Below are 12,098 nucleotides of genomic sequence, written 5' to 3' on the forward strand. Positions count from 1 at the left end.
TGTCTGTGGCAAGTATGCATTGTGTTGAGTTGTCTGTGACAAGTACACATTGTGTTGTGTTACCTGTGGCAAGTATACATTGTGTTGTGTTGCCTGTGACAAGTACACACTGTGTTGTATTGTCGGTGACAAGTACACGTTGTTTTGTGTTGTATATGACAAGGATACATTGTCTTGTGTTGCTGCAGGGAGATGTGGAGAGAGCTGGTGGTGTGATAAAGGGAATCGTGACGACTGTCGTCTATAGTGTGCTGGTGTTGGTGCTGGCGGGAGTCATCACAACGCTGCTGAAGGTAGGTCACATACAGCTGATATTCATGCAGTGTCCTACCTCAGCCTGAACACTGGGATGTTACTATGTGATTGATGATTTTCCTCTTCAGTTGTATTTATCTTGTGTACTAGACTTGTTATCATATGCAGGGATTACAATTTCCATGTGAATTCATCTAAAAAACTTGGCTGGAAATAGCAATCAGTGATGACATGTTTGCCCCCATCAGCTGATAATTCCATTTCATTATATCCATTCAGCTAAAAGGTGTATCTCTTGTATTCTTTGATGGAAGAATATGCACGTCTGCAGTATCTTCAGTGTTTACAAACAAAACATGGCTGCATCATTGTCCGTCGGTGATCAGGCCAGAAAGGACCTGGGCTTCTGACACTGAGCAGTGTTATTGCAAACATGTGAGTTTGGATCATCACACAACTGGACATCCATGACACTGGGATAATTGTCATCATATCCAAGTTATTGTCTCACATGCAGAGAATCTGTCTGAGTAACTAAGGTTTGTTACAAGTAGAGGATAGTATTGGGATATGCATATTATTAGGATGTTTTGTTTATCTTGATATGTTCGTTTGTTTTTCCTCCCCAGCTCTTGCTGCAGGTTGATGCTGATGACCATATATTCAAATTCCTGAGTTCAAAGTTTGGTTATGGGAACCAGAGGTGAGCTGGACTTAGTCTTGTTTTTCCAATGACAGTTGATGACTTTCACCATTTGCAATATTTATAACTATATATCAAAGTATGAAACTCCCGAAGGTTTAAACCAGACCACAGGACTTGTTGGATGTAAAACTTGCCAGCCCTGACCAAAACGTACCTGCCCACAAACAATATATTGGAATTAATAATTTATTTTTACCAGGGAATGATTAACGATATATATTGGGTTTTGATGATCAAGTGTTGGCAATGATGTATATCCTCCAGTTACTATGAATGAGTGTGTTGCCCTGAACACGGCAACTAAGTCATTTCCCGAAAGTTCGGGCACTTACAACAATCGTCAACACTGTAGAATGCCCTTGAATAAGTCTCCCGGAAGTAAACACATGGAAAACTAGGAGGAGATAAACCAGAATCCTAAAAGTGTTGACATCTATTAAAACGAAATGTGACCCATCATATTATTCAAAACACTAAACATTGTGACCTAATAATAATTATTACTGAATTAATGACAAAATATACAGAAAATACACACTCATAACAATACTATCCTGAAATATGATGAATATGTTCATGATGTACATGTCTAAATTTCAACCTGACTGTCAGGTAGGTGAATTTGAAACTCTGGCAGTAAATATTGAATATACCCCATCCCAGGCAGTTGGGAAGGCAGGTATTTCAAACACTAAATATATATCCGAGATTGGCCAGTATTAATGCTCAGAATGTTTCAGACAAACAACAGTGATAATTTAAAGTTGAACATATAAAGTTGTGACCATTGCTAAATACATGCATACTGAGTCTCATCAAATAAGGTCCAGTTCATGTGACGATGAATGGTACATTAGGACCATGGTAAAACTATTGTGTTGTTTGTGCCGTGAAGACTTGAGTAGAATAATGTTAATAATCAATGTTGTAACTTGTCAGCAGATATGATGACTGTTCAGTTTGTTGGTACTCCATAGGCATGTTGTGTGTGGAAGTTAAAATGCCCTTATCGTTACCCTAGTGTCAATTCAGTTACCATATGTGCAAACCTCGTGGGCTCCAGAACTCTGAACACTTTCAAAATAATTATAGGAAGTTATTGATGATGTTGTTGCTATGATACAACTTGTACAGCTACTGCTCCTCTGTGTTGCAGGGACTTTGACTCCCGATTGTACCTGTGTCTCGGGGCATTCGACTTCCTCACAGTGGACACTTATCAACGCCTGACGTCTGGGCTGGTGTTCCCGCCATATGTCCTGTGTCATGCTGCCATGTTCATCACACTGTTCATCGCTGTCATTCAGAACTTCAGGTTGGTAGGCCATCCATAAAATTGAAGTTAACAATGTATGGCCCCTTACAGTGGGCATTCTTCTCCTTTATGGTGCAGACTTAATGTTGTTCAACAGTCTTCAGACAAAATCCACTGTGTTTGAAGGGTGTAGGTGCTGGTGTGCAAGTCTCAAGCAGTACCTGTCAATTTACAAATGTTTGTGATATTGAGGTGAGATTAGATTTTACATTGTGTTATACTTATAACTTATAGATCTTACATTTATGTTGTTGAACTGTTGTTACTGATTCTCAGACAAAGTCTCATAGAAGGTGTGGTTTGAATGAGGATTAACTGGCTACGGTGGCTGCTGTGTGTGAATGGTATTTGTGTGCAGGTCTCAGTAGTCTGTCACTGCACAGGAGATGTATGTTGTAATGATGGGTGATGGGGGTGAACATTGTACTGCTTTTTACCTTGTGACAGACAAGTATGTGTGTATGTCTGAGTCACTGTGTTTGTGACTGTGTTGATGGTTAAGTCATCGTACTGTCACTTTCAGATTTGTTTTCACACTTCACAGTGTCATTTCATGAAGCAGCTTGTACGCCTATTCACTCACTCTCTGCTTGACAATATTTGCCACTCAGTGTAACAGAGCCAAATCTGAAAGTGTGTTTGAAAGGACATGACACATAAATATATCTATATGCAGGAAATCGTCTGAAGTTAAGATGGCTGCCGAACCAGCAACAAATGGCAAGAAGTCTGCTGGTGACAAGGTCAAGGTCACAGAGACACCACCGACCCACATTCTCAGCAACCGACCAGAAGTGGCCTATGTAGCAAGTAGGTTGCCTGTATAACCCATATCCAGATATACAATGATATGTGCATCATTTCCAAGATTTACGTCAGCTATTCAGGGAATATGTGATTGTGGTTTGTAATATTTGTTTCTTATCATATCAACTTTTGTCTTGTCAACTTGAACTGTAAATTCTGCACCACATATCATTGTATCCCAATCAATGCTCATGCTGTTGATCACTGGATTATCTGGTCAAGACCCAGTTACATGCCGGGGGGATATAGTCAACGTCTCATCTGTTCGTCCGTGCGTCCTTAATCATTGTTTCCGGGGCATAATTCAGAAACCGTTCTGTATTTTTAGACCTAACTTGATAGATATAGTAATATCAACCTATACTTGTGCCTTTTGCTATTTTGCTACTTACAGGTTTTTGTGATTTATTATTTTCTCGGTTTCCATGGAAACATTTCGGACTTAGTCTCAAAAGTGCAAGGTGTGTTTTGTTTCCCAGAGCAGAACTCAAAAACTCTTAATATCTGTCAGTAAAACTTGGTAGATATGTGTGGCAGATCCCAAAGTGGTGCCTTTTGCTATTTACAGGTTTTTGTGATGTATTATTTTCTCGGTTCCATGAACACGTTGCGGACTTCGTTTTCGGAGCACAACTCGAAAACCATTTCATATCTTTCAGAAGATATATTTTTTTTTATTTGCTCATTTTTTCTGGATACAGGTCACATGTTACATGTTGTAATCGACAAAATGGTAGCTAACAATTGCATGGTTGTAATATTTCCAAGAGAGTATACAGGGCTGAATTCAAAGATTGCTATTCAAAGTTTGCACTAGCCACCAGCCTAATTCCAGGCACCAGCCTAATTCCAAAACTTCAGCTGTAGAGTAGTGTGTAAAACATCAGAGGTTTTGGTGTATATAAATTTGATGTAGTTACCATGAAACCATAGCAACACGAAGACAAAGCTGATCCCTGTTTACATGCATTGTCATAGCCGAGAAGTGTCTGTGAACAGCATTGTTTCGGTGCCATAGCTATTCAAAGTGTATGAGAAAGAGGAGCTGACATGTGTATGCTTATAATGTTAGACTTATTGTTGATGTACTATTCAAAGATTGACTTGCACCTTGTGCAGCTGAGACTGATAAGTAGGGTTCATTTCAAAAGATCTTGGCAGATATATGAGACAGATCTTGAAATGGTGACTATTTCTGATTAGATATATGGCATTTATATTTTTCATGAATTCCATGGAAACAATTCAGACATGGTCTAAAAACACAATAAGTAACTGTCAGATGATTTGTCCTTTCAAATATGTTGGGGCCAGGGGTGTATGTCATCTTCTGTTGACTCTTGTTTACAGACTTCTAGACAGGAATATTGTTTTGAGTGCAACATTAAACAACAAACAAACATTTAAAACCCACATCAAGTATCTGTTTTCTATGTTTTGGAAGAACCCACACTAAAGTAATGTATGCAGAGAGTTTCCCCGCTGTACTGACCCCAGTGTTCTGTTTCAGTCCAGACATTGTTGTTTGGTCTGCTGGCCATGTCCACACTGAGGATGAAGTACCTGTGGACACCGTACATGTGTGTGCTGGGAAGTGTGGTCTTCGTGGACAAAGACATGTGGAGGGCTATCATGCATAAGTTCAACCTGAAGGAATTTTCTGTAAGTTTTGCTTTCTGTAGTGAGAACCTGTGGAAATAAACAATAGGTGGGTGCTCTAATAAAGCTGGAATATTTCAGGGTGTGGTAATAAATAACACACCAGCTAACAACAAATATTTACAAAACTGATTGTGTGTCCTTAGCATAGTGGATGGGCAAAATGTGTGAAGCCCATTACTGGTGTCCTCCACCATGATATTGCTGGAATATTGGTAAAAGCGGAGTTATACCAAACTCACTCACTCACTCACTCACTCACTAACTTAGCTTAGTGGAAGATTTCCTAGTGATTAAAGTGTTTGCTCATGAAGTGGGTACAATGTGTGAAGCAGTGTCTACCCTCCTTGATATTACTGGGACATTGCTAAAAGCAGCGTAAAAGTAAACTCACTCACCTGTCATGAATATGATAGGGAGATTAAGTAGTGGAGTGAGAACATGTTGATCTATCAGTGATCATTGGCGTCCTTTGTTGCAGGTCCAGATGCTGAGAAACTCAGTCCTCATTGTCATCATGGCAGCTCTGTTTGCCAGGGTAGGTATACCATGTCATGTGACATGTGATGGAGCTTTGGTCATACTACCTATTTGTATATACAAGTACTCACTTTTGAATGGTTGAAGTCTGACTGAAACTCATTATCTGAAACTCATTCATGGTTTACAGTATGAAGTTTGGCAATGATGTATTTATATTGCCCAGTAGGTTGAATCACCCATCTTGTGTGTGTCACATCATCAGATGTTCCTTGTAAAATAACACTGGCTAATTTGAGGAGGTAATCAGATATTTGTTGTGGTTGGTAAGTATATCTGGGATATTATTTTACAGGAATGGCCAACAGTGAAAACTGAGCTTGATGACCTGAGGGAATTTTACGACCCAGACACAGTGGATCTGATGGAGTGGATCAAGTAAGTGTAGGATCTCAACACGCGTATCATACATCACATTGGGGAATACATGTCCTCCAGCTTGCTGTAAGATATATGGCAGGAATATTGTTCAAAACAGCAAACATATATTGCTGAGTGCAGTGCAGGAATATTGCTGAGTACAGTGTAAAACTAAACTAAGTAAATTTGTATGGATGTATGTATAATCCGCCCTTAGGGTATTCATTGTCATTGAGTGAGTTCAGTTTTAAGCCACAATCAGCAGTAATCCAGCTATATGGTGGCGGTCTTTAAATAATCAAGTCTGCACCAGACAATCCTGTGATTAACAACATGAGCATCAATCTGCACAACTGGGAACTGATGACATGTGCCAACTAAGTCAGCGAGTCTGACCACCAGATCTCATTTGTCACCTCTCACGACAAGCAGAATCGCCTTTTATGGCAAGCACAGGTTTCTGAAGACCTGTTCTACGCTTTATCTTCATGGGTCTTTTATTGTCATATCATGACAGATTAACTATAGAAATATTACAAAATCAGGTCTTCTTTAACTTCCTAGTAACCAATGAAGATCCAGGTTAGAATTGATGTTCAGCAACCCATGCTTGTTATAGACTCGCTAACTTTGTCGCCACATGTCATCGCATCTCAATTGCTGTTGCTCACTGGATTGTCTTGTTTAGACTCGATTATGTACAGACTACCACCATATAGCTTGAATAGTATATGTATATGTAGTATATGTGAACGTATCTGACGTTTTGACAATTCGTCTGCCAGCAAGGATATTCCCAAGACCTCCTCCTTCACCGGCAGTATGCAGCTCCTGGCAGGGGTGAAGCTGTGTACAGAGAGGCCCATCACCAACCACCCTCACTACGAGCACAAGGGACTCAGGATTAAGACCAAAGAAGTTGGTACACCGACAGGAAACATCACTGTGTCCAAACAGGCTTTTTGTTTTGTTTTCATGTTTCCATAAACCAAGAAGAACTAGGCCATAGCAATTATAGGAGTACTTTTTCCTGATTGGCTGATAATTGAATCAGTGTCACAAACTCATACCGTACATATCACATAGAAAATGTGCTTCTCATCTGATATGAAACAGTTGATATTATACAGTGCATGATTTCTTTCAGAGTGAAGCAGAAACAGGAAGACTATTCATCATTTCTCTTTTGGCAACAAACAGACTATAAATGTGCTTCATGGTGTTATTCCTGTGTGAATCCTGACTGTGATACCTGTTGGACAATGTAGAATAGATGACACCTATGTCAGCTGCATTGTGGCTTACATATTGTTCAATAGGATTTAATATTCTAGATAACTCTGAGAGCCTTTATAAAACAGTTTCTTATTATTCAATATGTTTTTTCCCTGTCGGGTATCAGGTGTAAAATGTACAGACTAATATATCGACCAGGCTTTGGTCTTGCTGTATTGTTGGTTTGTGCAACATACCAAGTTGAGTTTGTAGATATTGTAGTGGAAAAAGACTAGAGATGGTGCTGTCTGTTGCAGCTGTACCAGATATATGGCAAGCGTGAACCAGCAGACGTTCATGCAATCCTGAAGAAACATAAGAGTAACTACATCATCCTTGAGGACTCCATCTGCCGTGCGGCCTCCACTGGCTGCCGAGTCCCCGACCTCATAGACTTTGACAATGGACAGGTATGTAAAGAAGAGTTCTGATTCACAGAGCTCTCTGTACCAGTGTTGATTCTTATTCTTCTTGTTTAACACTTACTCACAACAGAAGCAGCAACAAGGCAGCTCTTTATTGAATATTTGGTTATTGATAGTCAACTATGGCATTATAAATGCTGCTAGGAAAATTATACATTGAAGATTTTTTCCTATACATCAGTGGTCCTTGATCCTTGGATCCTCGCTTGCTCGCTCGCTCACTTGCTCACTCACTCACTCACTCACTCACATATTTATGGCATATAATACTGGTGAAACCATGAAATAGAGAATCTCTAACACTCTGCTTGCTAGAAGAGCTTCCAATAAATTTGTTCATTTCTCTACCTGTGCCCCCAAAAATATCAAAGGTAGTTTTTTTCCATAATTTTCACATGAAAGGGGAACAACTGCAAAGTGAGTGTTGTTACTTTGAAATAACATTTGTGATGTATGCTTTGTTTGATGCATCTTTGTGGTACTGATCATGTCCCATTCACCTGACTTACCTGTTGCTAATGACCTTTTCAGGTGCCAGACAATGGAAAGAAGGAAGATGGTCTGGAATACAGCAACACCCCACGCTTCTGTGAAAACATACGACATGATCAACCAAATTTTACCAAATATTTCAAGAAAGTATTCGAGAACAAAACATTTCGAGTTCACCAAGTTCTTTGATGTAGAAAACTTTACTGAATAGATAGTCATACCACATGAATTCATATTGTCATCAGAAATCCCAAAGGTTGTGATTGCATAATTCTGTCGTTTTGTCTTTTGAATATTTGTCAGCTTGTTCCACAATCTCCATGTTTATTTTTAACCCATGAGAATTTTTTCTTGAACAAAAAATGTAAACACTCTTTTTGAGTCTTACTAGCTGAATTATGACCATGTTTACCTTTATGCTCAATGTTAACTGTTATTGAAAGCACATCCAAGGAAGGGGAAAGCATTTACAGCATTGGTCATCATCATGCCACATACTCCATGGCAAAACCCAGAAATGCAGAAAGATAGTTAAGACAGCATTAACAACAACCATTCACAATCTTCAAAGGTTGTTGTTTTCAATACTATCATCCAGAGTGACTGTAACACTGAACAGCAGCAAACCCTATGGCTGAAGGTTTGGTTTTGCTGATTTTAATCCCCCCAACCGGCTGCATTATTTGACAGAAGACACCCATGCTTACTCCTGCAATAACTAGAATGGAGATCCACATACCCATCTACCACAGTCAATCATCAATGTGAAGTCTCCCAATTCATACCAACCCATGTCCAGTATCTGTGTTCATTGTGGATCATCCACTCTGGTGCTACCTCTGCATCCTTTGTAGTTCTGTCACTTGCACTGTGATGGCTGTCTATCAGTGTCGTCCAACGTATGGTTAGAGCCTCCATCTGTACTTGTGTTATATACAGCATGTAAAGATTCACCTATCACTTTTTCCATTTTCCAAAGTCAGGTGATCATATTTAAGAACGGAAAAGGGTAAAATATTAGTTCCAGGGAGTCTCTCTTAAGGCTTGTTTCTCGCTGGTATATCAAGCTCTCCCTCCACAATTAGCTGACACATCATATTTCTGGAGTATTATTCAAAATGGTGTAACACCCAGATCACTAAGTTTCCCTTACTGCGCTCTTATGCTTATGAATCTCAAAATGGCTTATCATCACTTTGTTCACAGTTTCTAGATGTTGAAGTACTTTTTCAGAAAGTACCTTCCAAAGTGACGTACTTACTTCCCCTGCTGCATTATTGCTTTCTTAGACACATAGCATCACTCCCTTGTTCCCTTCAGTGACTGACAACAGTATGTGAGATTCTTCTTGGGTGATAGTGGTTCCATATATTTTCTCATTGTAGAATGTTTTTGTAAATTCTGTTACGTATCAATGTGATGTGTTTGTGTTAACTATACGAATCTCATGGGGTAGCTGTCATCAGGGTGTTCATGGTGTTTTGTACAGTTGGTCCTCAGTGTTTACTTCACTCTGACATTACAGGTCAGACAGGTCGATCCAACACATGATGTTAAAGGCAGACTGTAGGGGGTGCACATTGCAATGATCACATTAGACGTAAGTGTTGGTGGTGACAAAAAGTGTAGGTATAGTAAACATTTCACTTAGGGAGGGATACAAGGCCAGCAAAGATAAAAGATAAATTTTTTTATGGCCCATATATGTGACTTTTCACATATGTTTCTCCAGAATCTTAGACCTCAAAGTTGATGCGTAAATACTTTTTTGTTGCAAAAGGGCTTTTTTCCTGTACTTTTTTACCAAGGACATTTTTTCCAGGACTTTTTTCCAACAATCATAGAGAAGTCAAACAGTATGTGGAGGAGCACTTACTATGGGAAGCACCTTGATAAGACACAGGGGTTTATGGATGTATATTATTCTGACAACTAAAGCTGCCCAATAGGGATGTCATGGCAACTTTCTGCTACCAACTGGTACCCAATACTGGTGTTTATAGATGACTAAATGTAGCTGTGACTTGGAGAAGTCAGATTGTCTGGTTCACACTTTATGATTCATATTTACCATCATATTACTGAATAATGTTAATGTTAACACATGTACAACAAACATATGCTTAGTGCATTACGTCAAGGAGTTATTTTTCAGTAATGTTTAGAAAATAACAAAGTTGTAAACTGTTTTACTGCAGACTAAGGGATCTAACTGTGTAGGTGCTTCATAGGCTGTTGATGATCTCTTTTGGCTTTTGGTCCATTTGAAGCGTGTTCTCAATGTATGGACTAGTTGATGTTGCATTTGACTAGTAAATGATCAGCTGGTACTGTACTTACTAGTACATAGTCTTTTTGTAGGATATCATGGACATGTGGACTCCTGTGATATTGTATTTACTAGTAACTGTAAATCTGTAGGATATCATGGACATGCGGATTAGTTGATACAGTATTTACTAGAAGCTAGTCTGTGTGAAGTCTGTTGTGGACAAAATGGTAAAATGTGTATCTTCAGGCAACTGATAACTAGGCTGGCTTACATTGAGATGAGACATCTATTTTATGCCGGTACATACACTCTTATCTTACCTCACACATAAATGTTGTTTTCCGATTCGCTAAGCACTCTTCTATTACTTTCAATGTGCCCAACTGCCAACAGCAACTCATTCGGTACTTCATGGTAGTACTTCTTTATCTCGAATAACATTGAATCACGCATGATGCATGGAAATTACTGATGTTTTGCAAATGCAAATTGATAGAAGGGAGATAACGCTGAAAAGGTTTCCAATTCCTCACCATTCGTGCTCAGGGAACATAAACAAACATCAAAGGTACCTCAACCCATGGCCCCCTCATGACCAGTGAACAACTTGTAATGTCTAGCTTTAGACCAATTTGAAACTATTCATCAAAGTAGTTGATATATTTTACTTAATGAAACTGATGGACACTGTACAAAACACTCAAGTTCTCAGAGGGAATGTTTTGAAAAGATCTGCTTTCTTGGTATCTGTCATTGATGTTGTCGTCATCAGTGTGAACAGGGCCAGGTTGTTTTTCAGAGTTTTATATATACACAGAAATTAAATAAGAAAACCACTTGTATACCACAAACAATAGAAAGTTAACATTGCTTGTATCATTCAATCAACTGGTGCAAATTTCATGTCTATGCAAATAAATTATTTTAGATGAATATGACTGGTCAGTGTTGTTTCTAAAAACATGGATTGTAGAGCGTAGAGATAGTGTCTTCGATTCATAGTGTGGTTTACTCGTTTATTTTGTCATGTAAAAATGTCATTTTACTACTAAATTGGTAATTTGTCGCACAAATCTGTTTCTATTGATGCACCCAGTATGCTATGTGCATGAACATGTCTCTTTTTCTGGGTACTCTGACTTATTATTGTTGGCCTGCCTTTCTCAACACTAATACAGAAAACTGACTACTTTTAGATGCATCCAGGGTATAGTGGAGAGTTGTCGGAATGTACACCCTGGAGATATCGAGGATGGATTTTTTATGGATAACAACTTCTTTTATTTTATATGATGCAATGTTTTGGTATGGATTCATATACCATTGTCAAGCAAGAATGATAACGGTATTGGAATCTATACGGAACACATCACATCATATACACTAGAAGAAGTTGTTATCCATAAAGAATGTATATAAAGATGTTGGGTGTTGTAAATACATCTCTCTGCATTTCCGTTCAATCTAATCAACAAATATTGAAACAGCAAAATACTGTGTGACTTGAAACTGTTGTTCATCCAAGTATAAAGCAGAATTTGAAACTGACTTGATCTGAATTTGCACCATTTTCCATCCAATCCAGTCATCTAGGAAAAATAGATGCAGTTTGTTTGCAGCCCACAGAAATAATAAATGTCATGTGTACAAGTAGTACACCTGCCTGTCTGTGCAATTACATAATCTGACAGAGACAGAACCCAGGTGCACGAGTGATAAATCATGTATTCTGTTTATGGTGTATAGCCTTATTGGTGTTAAGTTAAATTGCATGTGGTCATTAGCAGCCAGGCAGGCAGACAGTCAGTTAAACAGGCACTGTGATTTGTTAGTGACAGAGACAGCTTGTCAACACATCTTTGTTTCCATAGACATGTATTGAAACACTTCAGTTTTCAAGCTGAGCAATTTTTAGCAACGATGTTAGTATTTCTAATGCTACATTTTCTTGAAAACTTGGTTTGCAACTCTGTATGTATGGGACCAGTGTAT

General features: G+C 38.8%; 1 protein-coding gene across 2 annotated transcripts in view; it reads left to right on the forward strand.

Moving 5' to 3' along the window:
* Positions 1-11,039, forward strand: part of LOC137288127 (protein C-mannosyl-transferase DPY19L3-like) — a 30,123-nt gene extending 19,084 nt beyond the window's left edge. For both annotated transcript variants that reach the window (XM_067820533.1, XM_067820534.1), the window contains exons 9-18: positions 189-293; positions 885-958; positions 2,118-2,276; positions 2,953-3,086; positions 4,594-4,745; positions 5,224-5,280; positions 5,578-5,660; positions 6,428-6,560; positions 7,175-7,327; positions 7,874-11,039. In XM_067820533.1, the coding sequence (XP_067676634.1) occupies positions 189-293; positions 885-958; positions 2,118-2,276; positions 2,953-3,086; positions 4,594-4,745; positions 5,224-5,280; positions 5,578-5,660; positions 6,428-6,560; positions 7,175-7,327; positions 7,874-8,023 (1,200 nt within the window). In that variant the 3' untranslated portion in view covers positions 8,024-11,039. The remainder of the gene's footprint in view (positions 1-188; positions 294-884; positions 959-2,117; positions 2,277-2,952; positions 3,087-4,593; positions 4,746-5,223; positions 5,281-5,577; positions 5,661-6,427; positions 6,561-7,174; positions 7,328-7,873) is intronic.
* The last annotated feature ends 1,059 nt before the right edge of the window (positions 11,040-12,098 follow it).

This window comes from Haliotis asinina, chromosome 6 (genome assembly GCF_037392515.1).
Source record: "Haliotis asinina isolate JCU_RB_2024 chromosome 6, JCU_Hal_asi_v2, whole genome shotgun sequence".
NCBI lineage: Eukaryota > Metazoa > Mollusca > Gastropoda > Lepetellida > Haliotidae > Haliotis > Haliotis asinina.